We start from the raw sequence: 18,912 nt of genomic DNA on the forward strand, positions 1-18,912 counted from the left end.
CAAGTTCATTTATTCCTGGGCTCCCCAAGATCTGGGTCTGTCCTCGGGACACTGACAGTAAGGGAGGCAGACTTGGGGTGTTGTAGGTGGGAGGCGGTGCTCTGGGACACCACAAGGCCTTATGGGACTTCTCCCGGGGCATGCAGTAACACTCTGCAGATCTAAAACACTGACAAAGACTGTTCACCTGCAGGCAGTAGCTTCTAACAGTCACACAGCCTGAAATCTAAAATCGAAATATAACTAATGGGAAATCTCATCTCATTTTGGAATGCAGTCTTAAATACCCAATATTACAACATCAATTGTTGCTGCTCTAAATTCACTGAATGTTTGGGTCCCCCTGTGAATGAAGTGGGTAGGGGTTAATTTTAGTAAGGCATATTTAAGGAACAGGATAATTTCAAAACACAAGTCAGTGCCAAGGGCAGGAGCCTCTGGAAGGGAAAGAGAAGGGAGGTGCACTGAGGGATTAGCCTTCTTTCTCTTCTTTTTTTTTTTTTTTTAAGATTTATTTATTAATTGAAAGTCAGAGTTACACAGAGAGAGGAGAGGCAGAGGGAGAGAGAGAGAGGTCTTCCATAGATGGTTCACTCCCCAGTTGGCCGAAACAGCTGGAGCTGCGCCGATCTGAAGCCAGGAGCCAGGAGCCTCTTCCGGGTCTCCCACGCAGTTGCTGGGTCTGGTACAACACACTCACAGGGGTGTGGGTGTGTGTACAACTATCTGTAGCTGTAAGACCATCGGCTTTTGTACTAGAAACAGTGAGTAACTGTTCTGAAAGAGGCAGAATCCACCTTAAAGCACATTTCTGTTCAAGAAGGTCAGGTTTTTGATTTTCAAGAATTAACAAATGCAATGGCAGCCCCCCCCCTTTTGTACTTTCCTTATTCCAATTTTACAGTGACTGTTGCACTCAATAAATAATTTTCTGGCAAAATCAAATGCACAAGGCCCATCCATCTCCCACCTAACACAGCAATTTAGCAGAGAGCGCGTGGGCCAATAAGAGAAACATTATGTGTAATTTCTCAAAATTCTTGCTTCAACGCTTTTTCTAAACCCAACATCATTTCGATTTAGTCATCTTCAGTTAAAGGTGGATTTTCAAAATCGGCGCCAAACTCAAGAAAAGAAAATTGCTCAGCAATAATGTTCTCTGACTTGCTTTGAGTAGCTGAGGCCCTGTCTATGTTCCATATATATATATATATAGAGAGAGAGAGAGAGAGAGAGATTATATAAGTCATATAACTTCTATGTTATAACATAAGACACGCTTATGTAAGTTAACATTCATCTTCTCTGGTGGGCTCCAAACTCCACCAGGGCAGGTCTACATCTGTCTTGTTCCTATTATTCCTAAGTCCTTGTAGAGCAGCTTTCCAAAAAGTATCAGTGAATCTACTTCAAAAGACAGAAACCTGAACGAAGGAGTTTGCAAGATTTTACAGATCTTCCAGGGCAAAATAGATCCTCAGAGAGATCATGGAACCAACCAAACTAAAACAACAAAACAACAAATCCACGACATAGTTAAAAAATACTGTACACAGGAGAAAAAAGTATTTGCCTAAATGATCGCTATGACAAAATTTAAGCATATGCTCTGAGTTATGAAGTATTAAAAAAACCTACAAGTAACTTTAGAAACAGGATTATAATACTCCTAAAGTACGTTATCACTGAAAAATTCATATTATTGACATGTTTAAAAATTCATTATGTTTTAGGTTCTAATAGAGTTATGGATGTCAAGAACTCTTCAACATGTCCGTGCACACATGTACGTGTACACACACGTGCACCCACAGACCACACTCTCCTCTCGACAATCCTTCAGAGGAATTCACGTCGTAACACTCTTTTGGGAATACATACAATTTTTAGCATGCCGATACTTATCTGACCTACAGTGTGTGAGCTGAATTAAGTCTACTCATGGACTTGTATTATAGTTTCGACAGAATTTTAACCAAGGTGGCAAGTTATGCTGTTTCTTTCTTTCTTTTCTTTTCTTTTCCTTTTTTTTGACAGGCAGAGTGGACAGTGAGAGAGAGAGAGACAGAGAGAAAGGTCTTCCTTTGCCATCGGTTCACCCTCCAATGGCCACCGTGGCCAGCGCACTGTGCTGATCCGAAGGCAGGACCCAGGTACTTCTCATGGTCTCCCATGCGGGTGCAGGGCCCAAGTTATGCTGTTTCTAAGTCAAAACAAAATAGAAGTTTTCTGGCCACAATGATAGCTGATTAAATTCATATGCTTTCTTGGGCCGGCGCCGCGGCTCACTAGGCTAATCCTTCTCCTTGTGGCACCAGCACACTAGGTTCTAGTCCTGGTCGGGGCGCCAGATTCTGTCCCGGTTGCCCCTCTTCCAGGCAAGCTCTCTGCTGTGGCCCGGGAGTGCAGTGGAGGATGGCCCAAGTGCTTTTTTTTTTTTTTTTTTTTTTTAAGATTTTTTTATTTTTTTGAAAGGCAGAGTTACAGAGAGAGAGGTAGAGATGGAGAGAGAGAAAGACATCTTCCATCCACTAGTTCATTCTTGCTGCCACAGCCAAGGCTGTGCCAGGTGGAAGCTAAGAGCCCAGAGCTTCTTCCGGGTCTCCCATGTGGGTGCAGGAACTTCCACTGTTTTCCCAGGCACATTAGCAGAGAGCTGGACCATAAGTGGAGGAGCCTGGCTTTGAATGGGCACTCAAATAGGAATGCCTTACCCAGCCACACCACAGTGATGGCCCTGCTAATTCCTAACTTAACCAATGATGTAGCAAACCTGGTTTGCACCACTTATAAGTCACATAATCCTTTTCTTTCTCCACCAAGAAAGCACACACAACACAGTAAATCTTCACTAACAACCATAAATTATTTAACCTCTTAATTTTCACGTGGGAACTAACATTTATTTTGAGACTATTAGGCTCTGAACAGTGTTATTTAAGTGTGTGCTAATTTATGTAATTCTCATCACAGCTTTGGAATGAGTGTTTTATGATCCTCATTTTATATATAACGCAATGTAGGCACAGGGAGGCTACATAACTTATTTAAGCTTGGAGCCAGTGAATGCGTATTTGGGGTTTAAAGCAAGCATTGGGTTCTGTCCTCTAAGCTCAAAACTTCCCCCTCCATTCTTTTCTTAAAATTCTCATTTCCAGTGACAACTCTCAGGAATTAAAATGCACAGCAGAAGAAGTGCTTATGGAAAACAATGTATGATAGAGTTGATGCTCATTAATAATAACGAGCTAATCTTTAAATTGAGGGTCTATTGACAATAAAGAATAACAGAAAACTGGGTTCAAGTGGACATGAGCGCCAGTGCTCTCATGGGCACGGCAGTCGCTGACTCCCCCTGTGCTTGTTGGCTCATGGGAACAAACACTGGCTTCAGGGAAAAAAAAAGAGCTGCAAGAATCCAAGAGAGGAGTGCAAAAGCTACGTCGCTAGGATTTTCTCTCCTACAAATGGCATCGGCAGCTTTATCACATCTGTCTACTACTGATACATTAGCACTACATACGAGTAACCAGGGAGATGCCTCTATTATCACAGAGAATATATTAGATCATGGCCTATTTTGCATACCAGGTTTTCTTCAGCAGGTCTTTGCCTGTCAGCTGGTTCTCTGAGCTGGCCTTCCAAATCCGAGGCTGTTCCCAACAACTAATTCTTCAGTGGTCATATGAAAAAATGTAGGGGGTATAAATTAAAATTTATTTCAGTGTAGTGTTAAATTGCCAGAGTGGCTTTTAGAAGTTATAATAAAATACCATCACTTCTACATAACTGCAGAATAAAAACATCACTGAAGAACTTGACATTTGAGGCTGCTTGGCTGGCCAAGGAAATAAGAAAATGCTAAACCTGAACTCGTTCCAGATTTTCCTCCCTGGAAGGTACTTACTTGCCAGCAAATTATTTCAGAGCCTGTTTTCATTACTTACAGCAAAATGAAGAAACTTAAATGACAGATGAGCTCTCTAGCACTTTATGCTAAGACACTCAAGACGCAGACTAGGATAAATGAGACACCCAGGGCAAAACTCATCTGGAAAATATAAAAAGAAATGGTCTCATTTTCTCAAATTTGTACTTTCCCCCAATATTTGCTATCAGCCCATCACACAGTTCTCTAGGACATGGGACTGCGCTGGAAAGAGACAGCTATTTTTTAGCAGAAATAGGAGGCGCCCGGCGCCTCTCTCACTCACTTCCCCCAATGAGGGGTTCCCCAGCCCATGTCACTTCTGTCTCCTCAAAAGCCCTCAGATATGCCCAGTTTCTCACCCCTATTGCCAGCTAGCACGTGCAAGTTGCTGTAACAAAAGTAACAAGCACTCTTGTTAACTGGTCGCCCCTGCTCCGCCCCTGCCACTTCTCTAATCAACACGGCCACAGCGATGCTTTCAACCCACGAAGGACGACAGGCCGTCGCAGGTCCATGACCTGCAAGGAGGTTTTGCACAGTCCCCTCGGCCACACCAGCCTTCCTCCAGTCTCCTGCATGTACCGTGGCTCCCTCTACAGTGTCTTGATACAACACAAGTTGGTCCTCCTCCTTGTAGTTGTCTTCTCTGTCTTCTGCCCTTTGGGATCACAAGCCAAAGTCCCCTCCTTAGGAGAACTGTCCCTGACCTATTCTGGTCCAGATACCCCCATTAATGGTCTCTGTGAACCATGTATGTTCTCCTGATTCTACTGAGCACAGCTGTGACTTCACATGGGTAATGCCTGGTTTCCCCAGTAGAAAGAGGCTCTAGACGGGCTGGGCTAAGAGCTCGCAGCCAGTGACCCCAGGAGCTCACAGGGTCCCCGAGCCCTCTGGCACAGTAACGGACTGCCTAGCAGGGACTCCACTGATATGTTCTCATTCATAGACACTGTGTGATTCAGAGGAGAAGCGAGGGACACAGGGAGAAGGGGAGGGAGGGCAGACGCACTGTCTTGGCACCCTCGTGGACAGTGTACCAGAAGAGTGAGGTTTAATTCTTGGACTCTTAATTCCATTCCATCAATCTACGTATCTACCTTTATGCTAGTACCACACTGTTTTGTTTATTGTAGCTTTGTAGTAAGTCCTAAAATAGAGAAACGGGAGTCTTCCAGCCTTTTCAGCACAGTTTTGTCTAGAATGGGTACCTTGCATTTCATAGGAATTTTAGGATTACCCTGTTGATTCTTCATAGAGATTGTGTTCAAGTTGTCAATCAGGAGAGGGAGAACTACTATCTAAACAATGTTAAGTGTTTCAGTTCAAGGATATGGAATGTCCAAAGTCCTTCTTTCTCATAATCTTACTTGTTTTCAATGTATGAGTTCTGCATTTTTTTGTTTGTTGAACTTATTTTCGAGTATATATTCTTTTGATGCTCCAGAAAATCTTAATCTCATTTTTGGATTGGCCATTGCTACTGTGTATAAATACAATTAACATTTACACTGACCTTGTATCTTTCATCCTTGCTTAACTCGTGTATTAGTCCTAACAGATTTCTACTGCATTTCTTAAGACTTTTTACATGTGAGATCCTGTTATTTACACAGAAGGGAAGTGTTACTTCTTTTCCAACTTCAATTTCTTTCATTTCCTTTTCTTCCTTGATTGCACTGGGTTGAACCTACGCTCAGTGTTGAACAGAAGCAGCTTTGCCTTGCTCCTGGCCTGTTTCGCACTGAGTGTCACACAGGCTGTGGACTTTCCACAGGTCCTTGTTATCAGTGTGAGGAGTTCTTCCTGGTCTGTTCCATGTTTTCATGAGAAAAATGCCTTCGATTTTTATCAAATGCTTTTTTTTGGGATTAATGTATTACACTGATTTTTAAAAAATATATCGAACCAATTTTACATTCCCAAGATACATCCCAGTTGGTCTTGGTTTACAATCCTTTTAGTCTGTGTCTGGCTTGGTTATCAGAGTCATACTGGCCTCAGAGGAGTTCAGAAGTGATTCTCTTGTTGTTTTTGGAAGAGTTTGTGAATGACTGCTCTTGAACTCATCTTAAATTTTTGGTGGAATTCACCCGTAAAGCCATCCGGGCCAAGGTTTTTCTTGGGGGGGGGGGGGGAATCTTTTTTAAAATTATAATTCAACAACTGTGCTTATTACAAGTTCATATTTTCTATTTCTTCTTGAATCAGTTTTTGTCTTTCAGGAATTCTTCTACTTCACTCAAGTCACCTACTATTTTGGCATACAATTGTCCCTAGTGTTTTTTTTTTTTTTTTTACAATCCTTTTTTGAAATTTTCCATATGGCCAGTAGCGACCCCTCGTTCATGCTCATCTTAATAACTTGAGTGTTCTCGGCCGGTGCCAGCACCCCGAGTTCTAGTCCTGGTTCGGGTGCTGGATTCTGTCCCGACTGCTCTTCTTCCAGTCCAGCTCTCTGCTGTGGCCCGGGAAGGCAGTGGAGGATGGCCTAAGTGCTTGGGCCCTGCACCTTCATGGAAGGCCAGGAGGAAGCACCTGGCTCCTGGCTTTGGATCGGCACAGCGCGTCTGCTGTAGAGGCCATTTGGGGGGTGAACCAACAGAGGAAGACCTTTCTATCTCTCTCTCTCACTGTCTAACTGCCTGTCAAAAATAAAAAAAAAAATAACTTGAGTGTTCTCTTTTTTCTGGGTCAGTCTAGATGAAGAGTCATCAATTTTGTTGATCTTTTGAAGAATCAACTTTATCTTTCATTGTTTGTCTCTACTTTGTATGTGTGTGTGTGTGTGTGTTTTCAGATTTATTTATTTACTTGAGAGGCTCAGTTACAGACACGGGGGGGGGGGGGAGGGAGAGAGAGGGAGAGAGCTGGAGATATATCTTCCATCTGCTGGTTAACTCCCCAAATGGCCACAACAGCCAGAGAGCTGCACCAATCAGAAGGTCTCCCATATGGGTGCAGGGACCCAACTGTTTGGGCCATCTTCCGCTGCTTTTGCAGGCCACCAGCAGGGAGCTAGATTGGAAGTGGAGCATCTGGGACTCGAACCGGCATCCATATGGGATTACCAGCACTGCAGGCAGAGGCTTAACCTACTATGCCACAGCGCTGGCCCCTCTACTGTGTTTTAATCTCTATTATTATCTTTGTTATATATCTTTGATCTTTTATTGTTTTCTTCCTTCTACTTGCTTAGGTTTTTTTTTTTTTTTTTTAGGTTTGTAAGACAGAAACTTATATTATCAATTTGAGATTTTTAAAAAATATAAGCATTTATAAAGTTCTTTGTAAACATTGCTTTTTTTAGTTTTAGTATGTAGTGTTTTAGGTTATTTTTGGGATGCAGTGTTTGGGTATGCAGTATTTTTGGTTAATTTATCTTAAGCTATTTCCCAATTTCCCTTGTGATTTCTTCTTTGAACTACTGATTATTTAGAAGTGTGTATTTAATTACCACATATCTGTGAATTTCCCAAATTTTCTTCTGTTAGTCACTTCCAATTATATTCTAGGGTAGTCAGAGAACATATTTTGTATTATCACTTCAATATATGTATTGAAGCTTATTTTGTTTGATTGAAAGGGAGAGAGAGAGAGAGAGAGAGAGAGAGAGAGAGAAAGGGAGAGAGTGAGCTTCCATCCACTGATTCACTCCCCAAAAGGCCACAACAACAGCGGTCAGGTCTGGGCCAGGCCAAATCCAGGAGCCAGGGGCTCCATCCTGGTATCCCACACGGGTGGCAGGGGCCCAAGCACAGGGCTCATCTCCTGCTGCCTTCCCAAGAGTATTAGCAGGAAGTTGAATCAGAAGTGGAACAACAGGCCTCGACCTGGCACTCTGATTGGGGATGTCGGCATCACAAGCAGCAGCTTAACCCACTGAGCCCCAGGGCCGACCCCTGTTGAGGCTTATTTTATGGCTTCATATAGCTTATCCTGGAGAATGTTCTGAGAACACTTGAAAAGAATGAACATGCTGCTCTTTCTGTGTGGAGCACTATATAGACATCTGTGCAATGTAGCTGATTTACAGTACTGGATCCGGGCATGGCGCCCAGCCTGTTCTGGTGTATTCAAGAGGGGGGCTCACCTTTCAAAGGGCTCCCCATATAATTTAATATCATCCTAATGCCAAGAGGTAAGCAAAGTAAAATCTTCACCTTGGGTATGTTCTTAAACACATCTATTCTGAAGAACTCTAAGGAGAGCAAAGTAGGAAATGAATGTAGCTCTCCTATATTTCTTGATTAATTTCATATCTATCTCATGGTTATGCTTTAAATAAATGACCGCAAAGAACCCTGCATATAAAAATTTCATACAAGTGCACGATGAAAAGAATGTTATTTCACATAACCAATACTGAAATATAGTGTGCCCAAGCACTTTCTGAAAGAAATATTGTATCACTTGATAGAGCAGATATCAATTTTATGATTATGAAACTTTACTTGTAAAATATACTCTGGGAAATTGTATCTCTTGATGGTGATTTTTAAAAGTAGGTTTTATGAGGCAAATCCAGAAATTAAGACAACTGTATCAATATACAAAAAAGTACCTAAAATATTTTGCTAGTCTTGCATGAGGATTGTGGGTTATTTCCATCAGAATCTCTGGAAGACAAACGTACCTAGAAAAGAAAGTTGAATTTTCAGACTTTTAAGAGAAAAACAAAGAATGGTATTTTTTTGTGTATCATTAAATCTAGTTGTATAATTTTTGAAAGCCTGTTACAGTATTTTTGATCTTTAGCAGTACCTATAAACATCCCACTCTTACTCTCTTGTATAAGATAATAAAGTACTTTGGTTTCTCAAAGTCCGTGTGCATAGATCTGGCTTGAATAATATTGAATTTATATGAAGTTACAAATCCACAGCAAATGCCTAGCTTTTGTTTCCAATTATTATGTAACCAACACTCAATTCCTCCCCACATAATCTCCCTGATTATGCTACTAAATCATTGCCATTATTTACTTGGGCAACGGGAATATTACATTTCACCCCAAATACATCAAAACTTTCCAACTGAATAAAATGTAGCCCAACTCTGGGCTGAGGCTTTATTTATTATTATTTAAAAATCAGAATCCAAAGCCCCAAAATAATACCTGAAATAATAAATCTGAGAAACTAGCTTTCCACTTTAATTTTCTGTGCCTGGTCTTCATTCCTGCCCACTCTCATTCAGTTTACCCTAACTAAGCTACCCTCGTATCATATGTCCTCCTGTTGAAAGTAATAAAAACACTTCACTCTGTAATACTGCGTAGTGAATCATTTTCCACCTTGTAGGAGAGGGTGTTAATGATAGAAGGGTGTTTCCATCCAAATCAATGACACCAACTGTATGATCCAAGCTAGAAAACAGTTAAGCATGGCAAAGGTGTTTCCGAAACAGCGATGGCTTACTCAGTCACGGTCATCAGGGTGGAACACAGTGTGAAACTCTCCTTTCTGGCCAGTTCATCACACCTGCTTCTAACTGGGATGACCACATCACAAGGCAGCCACACAAGTGTGTGTGTGTGGGTGTGGGTGTGTGGGCCGGGAGGAATGCAGAGCTCTTGGATCTATCTTCCTGACTGAAGTCAAGGTCAAGGCAGGTGAATCTACTCTCCTCCCAGTTTGCCTGCAGATCTTTCACATTCTTCCTGAAGACTGAAGCTCCTTCTGTTCACCGGGTCCCTCCTGAGAAGGGAGGTTCCGAGCTCTGTGCCTACCAGCCCTGTCTGGGACACCCCGGGAGCACCGCCCTGGTAGGCCTTCCTCAAGGCCAAGAGCACAACTGCGACACATGGGAATGGGGAAGCGGTTCAACTGAGGCCACAGGCATAAGACAGAGGAAAGGTGGTATTTAAAGTGATCGTCGGCTGCAGGAAAAAGATTAAGCTAATTCTAAATTGAGAGGGAAACCTGAAAATATTACCTTTTGTATAAAATCAAGACAATAATTTCATGCATTCTAGAATAGAAACCATCCAGAATAATCACTACTAAAAGTATCAAAATCTTACGGTAATGTGGCTTAAGCAAATAAAAAAGTTTAATTATTAAAAAAAGAAATCTATACATGTATGTAAAATGCTTCAATTATGATTCACACTCTCAGATACATGAAATAAACATTTTAATTTGGTAAGGAAAAGTCATTCTCTTAGGTTAAAAAGAAGGTAGAGGTCACTGTTATTTCAAATGAGACTATCTACATATTTCTAATAAGATATCTCCTGACAAAATAAAAAGTACCAGTGGAGTCACAACACCTAGTATTTTCTCTCCAGTTCTTTCGTGAATATATATGGGGTCACCCCGAGCAGCCTGCTAAGTTAAGACGGGGGCCCCATACTTCAAGCTTTTGGGGAGTCAAAAGCTGAGGATTCATGATGGTGGAAAAAAAATGTATTCAAAGACAGATATATATGTAAGATAACCTGTTAAGTACCAGAAGTCTCTTCCAATAAAAGCATTTAAATCACCACAGGTTTTTTTTTTTTTTTTTTTTTTTTTTTTAGAGTCATTTATTTATTTGAAAGGCAGAGTGAGTGAGAGAGAGAGACCCAGAGAGAGATCTTCGATCCGTGGGTTCATTCCCCAAATGGCTCCAATGGCAAGAGCTGGGCCAGACCAAAGCAAGGAGTAAAGAGCTTCTGGTTCTCCCACATGGGTGCAGGGGGTCCAAATACTTGGGCCATCCTCTACTGCTTTCCCAGGCTATTAGCAGGGAGGTGGATCAGAAGTGGGGCAGCACCAAGATGGGATGCTGGCATCGCAAGCAGTGGCTTTACCTACTATGCCACAACGCCAGCCCCTACACGTTTGCATTTAAAAAACGAGTTCAGAATTTCCATAATGTAACATGTTACACCTCTCTCTATCCTACAAGTCCTTATCTCTTCCAACCCTGCAACTTCTCCCAAAGGGTTAAGAAACTCACTGCCCAGAGTTCTGGGAACACAAGAGCCAGCCTCCACCATGACCAGCACCCAACCTTGTCCCTGTAACTTCTCAAACCTCTGTATCACACCTCTCTTCACTTCCGCTCACCCACTGCTTCACCCCCACTTTCTGTAGAAGACAGAAGTGACCCGAGGGAGCCGCTCTCCCTCCCAACATCACATACAGCCTCCCTGAGCAGCTCTGGTTCCTGCTACTGCTGACCTCATCCAGGAGAGGGGCGCCTGTCCTCTTCCCCAAGGCCAGGCCCTCACCCCGTGTCTTGGTCCCATTCTCTCCGGTTTTCCTAACAATGGGAGAACAGCATCCCCTCATTCACTTACATATTCAGCATCTCTTTTTAAACAGTTTGTTTGCACTGGCTTTGAGGTGCACCCAAGCCTGTCACTCACACCACAGAAACAGAAGCACCTGGCCCTGCGCCTCCCTGCAGTGCTGGTCCGGGGGCCTATCCAGATGCCCCCTATGCCAGACAACCTCTCTATAGAGCTGCCTCGATGTTCTCCAGTTTCCTCGCCAGCCACTCTCTCCCCCGGCAGGGTCTCGAGCTGCACAACCTCCCTGCCTACGTGGCCCGCAGAGGCTGCTCTGTCCTCATCTTGTTGGACACCGTAGCAGCGAGAGAGCTGTCGCTCAGTGTCCACTTCTCATTACCTTTCTTTCTCTCAGCAGCTGTGAACCTGAAGCCCCGGCTTGCTGCTGCTGCTTCTCTGGCTGTCCTTGGCCACAGAAGGCTGGAGCAGCTGCAGGCAGCCATGTCTCTCTCTAGGACGGAAAGGCACGTTTGGACTGGGTAGATTCAAGAAGCTGCACACGTGATACAACTAATTGCAAAGAAAAAAAATACACACACACACATAAATGAGTTCCAGAAAAACAGGGGAATCTATGTAGGACCTGGATTATATCAACATTGATAACCTGGAAGTTAGTGTTGGGGTGAGGGGTACATAGGATGTAAACAGGTTCTTCAAAAAGGTTTGTGGAAAAATGGGATCAAAAGGTAAACTGTTTATGCTTCAAAAAAATTTGAAATCCTGGGGCAGGTAGTTGGCAAAGGGGTTAAGCTGCTGGTTGGGACACTGGGACACCTGATTGGAGTGACTGGTTTGAGTCCCAGCCATTCCACTTCCAATCCGGCTGCCTGCTAATGCTCACTCGGGGAGGCAGCAGGTGATGGCTCAAGTACGTGGCTGCACTGTGGGAGACCTGGCATGGAGTTCTGGGCTCCTGCCTTCAGCCTGGCCCAGCCCTGGCTGTTGTGGGCACTTGGGGAGTGAATCAGTGGATGGAACATTTTGCTCCATCTTTCTTCCTTTCAAATAAAATGAAAATGATTAAAAAAAAAAAACCTGAAATCCATGCATAGTTGTTTCAGAATAAGCATTTTCCATTAATTTTTTGAAGATCCTTCATATTTTTCCTACACCTACATGTAAATTTACACTTATCCCAAACTTAAAGGTATAATTTAAAAATAGCTCTAAAAAAAGGTATGAGATGACCCAATTCTAGAACACAGGATTCTAATTTTTACAAAGGAGGCTAAAGTGTTCTTTGCCCAATTTTTCCACATCTACTCCTGTTTGTATCAGCCAATCTAGATGAACGAGGAATGCCTTGAGGTTGTAATGACCACAGGAAAAAAAAGTATTAAAATTTTAAAAGTAGATCTTGAAATGTACTTGAACATTTGAGATCATGATGACATAAACAACTATTTATGACCTAAGAAAAACCGCATTTGGTACTTTGAAGTATTAAAAAAAAATCACACAGAATTAAATTACAAAGCTCACACACTTGTTTATGCAGCTGGTCTTTTTTAAAATCAAGGAACTCTAAACCTACAATTCTAATAGGCTTACTGGTGACACCCCAATCCTTTGAAAAATAAATGAAATATCATAAATCATTTGACAGTTCTTAAGCTTAGATTTTTATCATCGTTCAGCCTCTTTAAAAATAAAAAGCGATACGAGAGGATTGGATCTTATTTTGTCCCCTACAAAGCTTAAGATAGAAAATAAATCATACGATTAAATGTCATTTGGAACCCTGACTTCAATACTTAGGATTAAATTGGCATAGTATTCACGGTCATTCCTACGGGAATGCTTGCAAGTCAAGTAGCTTTTCTTACAAAACATTGCAGGCCTCTGGCACGTCCTGTGATGAATGAAGCAATAAGGCTTTGGAATTGAAATTGTGTATATTTAAGCACTTCATATAAGCCACCAGACTGTCATCCTGCTGGATACAGAGCACGATGAATTTATTATTTGGCATCCGAAGGAATGCTTGAACTCTTACAAAAGAGTAAGGGATTGGGGTAAGCCTTTTTAATTTTAAGCTACAAATTTAGGATCACATCGCAGCCACGGAGTTCAGCCTTCATTTGCTGGCAAGTTGATTTAATGAGAAATATTCACAGATTTTGCAGGGTAAGTTGAGATGAAAAATCTATAAATAACCTTGAAAATGTTTAGGATTCAACAGAAGGAAAAAAGACCTAGGTGTTAACCACAGCATCCTGAGGACTGTTAGCTTTTTTTTTTTTTCTTTTTTGAAGAAAATAAAATACAGGAGACATTCTCCATGAGCTGGCTGCAAGGTAATTTGATGATGAATCAATAATCAGTTCAGTTCATGAAAGCACATCCTGCCCAGAGTCAGCTGGACCAGCACGAGGGGAGGGAGGTGGAAGCCAGGCCCTCCCTCTTAATTCTGCTGAAGGGGATTCACCCAGGGGCCAAAAAAATCACTTGTGTCTTTTCTGATGGGTTCATTTACCTTTCACATCTGTACTTTCCTTTCCCTTCCGAGGTAATGATGGCACACCTGAGTGACAGCCTCAGAAGACGTATCTCGTATCTATATAAGCTGTAATCACTTTTCTTAAATTCATTTTTAAGAGACAGCTGCTGAAACTGCAACCTCCAAATATGGTTTTCATCACTGTCATATTCCTACCAGGCAGGGCTGAGGCTGTGGCACAGAGGGTAAAGCCGTGGCCTGCAATGCCAGCATCCCATATGGGCACCAGTTCAAGACCCAGCTGCCCCACTTCCAATCTCGCTCTCTACTATGGCCTGGGGAAGCAGTAGAAGATGTCCCAAGTCCTTGGGCCCCTGCACCTGCATGGGAGACCCAGAAGAAGCTCCTGGCTCCTGACTTCGGATCGGTGCAGCTCTGGCCATTTGGGGAGTGAACCAGCAGATGGAAGACACCTCTCCCCCCCTCTCTCTGCCTCTCCTTCTCTCTCTATGTAACTCTGACTTTAAAATAGATAAATAAATTTTTTTAAAAAATTCACACCAGGCTGTCTCCAGGCCTTTCATAAACACTGGAATGAAAATCTGAATTAACAATATCTGAAAGTGTACTTCGCCTGTTTTGCAGATTACGTTACTGCTGATGAAATGTTTTTAAAGACTATTTAATTTTAAAATGTACATTTTTTGTTTGTCAAGAAAACCTTATTAAGTATTTAATAGGTACCAGACAACACTTTCAACATATGTGTAAGTTATAAAGAAAAAGAATAAAATGAACTCAATTTTCCCAGCAGCCAGTGGAGGGAACGGAACATCATTGGTAACTTTCAAGTCCCCTTTGAGGGCCTTTCCCATCCTAATTGCAATCATTTCCCCCAGGCCTCTTCCCCACCTACCCTGCATTTTTCTCTTGGACGGTGTTACCATGGGTAGCCCTAATCGACATACTGTTTGCTTTTTGCAAGATTTGGGGTGGAATTGTATTGGTTGGGGTCATAGTGGAAGCATTCTTGTGTAACTTGGTTTTATCACTGAACAGTATGCTCATGGGAGTCCCCTATGATGGGACTGTTGAATATACTCCAAGCACAATTTTTGTATCTTCTCTTGTCGATGATACCTGAGTTGTTTAGGGTTTTATGAAAAATACCTACACATAGTAGGCACTTCTCATAAACATCCTTCTGTGAACTCACATTTCCCTTTTCCTTGGGTAAGTACTAGGAGAGCCACTGAGGCATGGGGTTTGGGGTTAAGTGCATGTTGGACATTGCAAGAAACTTCCAGACTCTTCCTAAAGTGATTGAACCATTTAACTGCTCCACTCACTGTCTAAGAATTCCATTTGCTCAAGATCCTCGTCACCTAACAACCTGCTCCGTTTCAGCCACACTGGGGCATCGCCTTGTATTTTAACTCGCATTCCCTGGGTAATGAACAATGCTGAGCACATGCTCACGGGTCATGTATGTGTCTTCTCTCCTGGAGTGTTTGTGTTCTAAGGCATCGTTTCAAATTATGGGCCCTTCCTTCCCTTTCTTGTTTCTGATTGATCATCCTTTTCTCATAAAGTTGGACAATTTTTTTAACCTATATAGTCCTTAGATAAATGTATGTTTTATAAATATTTTTTCCCAGTCTGTGGATTGTTTTTTTGGTTTCTTAGTAGTATCTTTTGATAAATACACTTTTATTTATTTTGATAAAGTCTCATTTATATACTTTTTTCTCTAATGGTGATTGCTTTCTACATCTTAAAAAATCTCTGTCTCTTCCCAAGTCATAAAAATATTCTTTGATGTGGTCTTCTAAAATCCGTATGGTTTAAGCTTTTACACTGAGTCACACAATCCGTATCTCAAACTGATTTCTGTGCATGGTACAAGACAGGAACTTGGATATCTTTTTTCCATATGGATATGCAGTTGTTCTAACGCCAGTTATGGAAAAACTCCTTTCTCCTCTGGTTTCTCAGGATCTTTGTCAGAAACCACAGGGCCAGGTAAGCAAGGGTCCATCTGAGTCTCTGTGCAGCACTGATCTATTTGTTGAAACTTAATGGCAGCACCACACTATCTTGGTGACTGTAACTCAGTACTTACGATCCAAAGTGGATCCCAGCTTTGCTTCTAAGGTTGTGCAGGATATTCTCAGCATTGTACATTTCCACATAGCTTTTAATGTTGGTTTGCCAGTTTTACGGAATATAAACAAAACAGAAATGAAAACAAAAAGCCAGCCTCAAGGGATGATGTTGAAACTACAGATAACTTTGAGGAGCAATGCCATCTGACCGAGGCTCCCCATCCATGAACACGACATCTCTCTTCACTTATTTAGGTCTTCTGTGACAGTCTCAATATCATTCTGTCATTTTTACTGTGGAGATTTGGCGTGTCTTTTGTGAAACTTATTCCTAAATGTCCTGAGAGGGTTCACGTTTATTACTGATAAGATCCAATTCTGAAACATTTATTTCTTAGGGCTGCTCCATCACAGTTTCTCTCTTTGGAAATATTAAACATATCAAAACTGTGAGTAATTTTACTTAATAGCACATAAGATAGTCTGTACGATAAGACAAGAATTTCTAAAAACAGGACAAGGACTCTACAACTTGGCAGTAAAATAAAGGAAAGCGTAAACACCTAAGCGCATGTGCTGGAAATGAGATCAGGAAGTATGCTGTAGGATACGGCAAGAAGGGTGTCAGACATAATCACTCGGGCCTGTGATTCTCTGGTTCTCAGGCAAGGGGCTTGGGTTACCTCAACTGCTCCAAAGTCAACTCTTTTCTCACTTCTTGTCCACAGAGTCACGATCACAGGTTTCCAGGAAGAGAAGGGCAGGAAGCATTGAATTCTGACTTCTCAGCAGAAGTAATACAGGCCCTTCGACTTGTGCTAAAGGCAGGCCTGTTTCCAAAGACTCAAAGGCTCTCCACTCTGCCTTCCTTCTGCTGCAACGTATGACGTCAGAGTCTCCCATTTCCCACTTCCACGTTGTTCCCGCTCTTCATGCTCTGATTCCTCCAGGCACCACTAACTTTATTTTCTTATCATCACTATCTGACTCTTCAGACTCCTGTCTTCCTGAGGGTATGGCAAATTTCACACCATCACTCTGATCCCAAAGAGCAGCCTCTCCAGTTTTGGTATCTGCTTGCCACTGTTGGCTTCACTGTTGGCTTCTCCTCCTTAAAGACTTTTATTTGTATGCTTTGCCTTAACCGTCTTCCTATACGCTTCTTAGTTGAATTTTCCTCTTTCCAAGCCTTTCTTCTGCTTGATCAAGGTGTTCACCCCCACGTTCCTATTCCTCAGTACCCTTCATGGTAGATTTCTACACTGGGGGCCATTGCTAACTCCACCTCCTTTCAACAGTAAACACTGGTTTCTCGTAAACTTAAAATCTCTCCTTATTTTTTCATTTCTGTGATTTCTGTCTCTTTTGGGATGTAGACAATTCCTTATTTTACAATCCATTCCCTTTCAGGTCCACTTCAAGCATCTTACACCACTTCTCATCAGGGCCATCTTCATCCTCCTCATCTCTAGTCAGGAATGCAACAGCACTGCCTTGATTTCCCGAGCCTCATCAATGTGAGAATGATGTGAGTGTGAGTTGGGATTCCCAGGGCAATCCAACCGAGGAACCTCACGCACGGCCTGGATCTCAGTGCCCTGGCTGCAAGTACCCAAGAACGCTATGGTTCTTGTGCAGATAAACTTATCACACACGTCACTTCTCTCATCTGCTGCCACCAACCACAGAGGTCAAGAATAGAAATAGCAGGGCTTAGCCAGCGGAAAACTCAGTTTAGATGTCGAACCTCTTTACATCTGGAAAAAACAACATAGTACAGGTTGAGCACCCCTAATCCAAAAACTTGATAAACTCCAAAATCCAAATCATTTTGAGTAGTGACATGCCACAAGTGGAAAATGCCATACCTGACATGTGACAACAGGCCAAAGTCAACACATAGGTAGACGAAAAATACTGTAGAAAATCACCTTTAGGCTATTTTTAAAAGGTGCATAGGAAATATAAATATAATATTTATATAAATATAAATATATATATATAAATGTAGGCTTGAGTCCTATCCCCAGAATGCCTCATTATGTATATGTAAATATTTCCAAATCCTTAAAATCTGATATTATGGATTTTATTTTTTTGATAAGGGAGACTCATTCTGTACACTTCTTCAGTTGACGTCTCAAAAAGGAATACTCTCCTGTATTCTACTGCAACCCACAAACTATCTAGTTCTGTTTGATTTGGTTGACTTAGAAACAAGCAAAGTTAATGTCTCCTGGGAAGGTTTTTGGTAACAGCACTCATGGTACCAAGGAAAGTCCAAGATCCTCCTTCCTTCCTGGTGAACTAACCCTCGGGGAGACTGGTGCTTGAAATCTTAGAACTTCATCTTTGAACTTGTATGCAAACAAGGGTATTTAGGTGGTTGATTGTCTCAAGCTTCTTGTTTCAGATCCTTTTCTTCAATGAGATTGCTGAAATCCATAATTCTTTCTGACTTTTTGGAGAGCCTGCTGGCCAATTCTCACATAGGTGGTCTATCCTGTCAGGGTCCACTAGAGATGACAAAAAGCTTTTGTCAGTGGGACAAAGAAAGCCAATGCCTTGTCAGATTAGGTGTTCACAACTTCAAGTAAGTCTTAACCTTACAAAGCCAGATTTTTAAAAAAATCCATCTTCTATTTTCTCTCTCTCTCACACACACACAAGGCTCAAAGGAATATTTTTCAATTCTTTAAAGTTCAAAACTGTTTACTTATACTCCAAAGACTGGACAGAGGTGAAAATCCATGAGTTAATCTTTTAAGTATGCTCCATTTCTTGCAACGAATGAAATTTGAGGTCAACATAATTTTCTTCTTTATAAATTTCTCACCAATTTGCTCGTCTCTCTGAAAGAATGTTCCTTATCTCTGAGGTCTACCAACTTTACTAGGCCTGGGCACACAGGGTGCCCTTTCAAAATATAGACTCAAGTTGTCCTTTATTTCCTTAATTTGGGTCTACAATTATACATATGATGGCTCTACTCTGCCTATCTGCAGCCTCAATGGTCTTTAACCTGAGGTGTACTTCAGGTTGTGAGAAGTCTTCCCAAGAGATATGTGGGCACAGACACCCTTAAGACAATCCATTTCCAGGTCCTCAACTTTCACTCTTTGTAATACTGATCTTCCTAACCGTGTGCCTGCGG

At 41.9% G+C, this 18,912-nt stretch overlaps 1 protein-coding gene and 1 long non-coding RNA gene across 2 annotated transcripts in view; both read right to left on the reverse strand.

The window, feature by feature from the left end:
* Positions 1-18,912, reverse strand: part of ZNF438 (zinc finger protein 438) — a 154,911-nt gene that overhangs the window by 40,562 nt on the left and 95,437 nt on the right. Inside the window, exon 3 of the mRNA XM_089311883.1 lies at positions 8,496-8,567. Coding sequence (XP_089168009.1) covers positions 8,496-8,542 — 47 coding nt within the window. The 5' untranslated portion in view covers positions 8,543-8,567. The remainder of the gene's footprint in view (positions 1-8,495; positions 8,568-18,912) is intronic.
* Positions 17,832-18,912, reverse strand: part of LOC149122826 (uncharacterized) — a 36,946-nt gene continuing 35,865 nt past the window's right edge. Inside the window, exon 3 of the long non-coding RNA XR_016219245.1 lies at positions 17,832-18,274. This is a non-coding gene — a long non-coding RNA (uncharacterized LOC149122826). The remainder of the gene's footprint in view (positions 18,275-18,912) is intronic.

This window comes from Oryctolagus cuniculus, chromosome 13, assembly GCF_051225735.1.
Source record: "Oryctolagus cuniculus isolate XC-2025 breed Fujian yellow rabbit chromosome 13, ASM5122573v1, whole genome shotgun sequence".
Lineage (NCBI taxonomy): Eukaryota > Metazoa > Chordata > Mammalia > Lagomorpha > Leporidae > Oryctolagus > Oryctolagus cuniculus.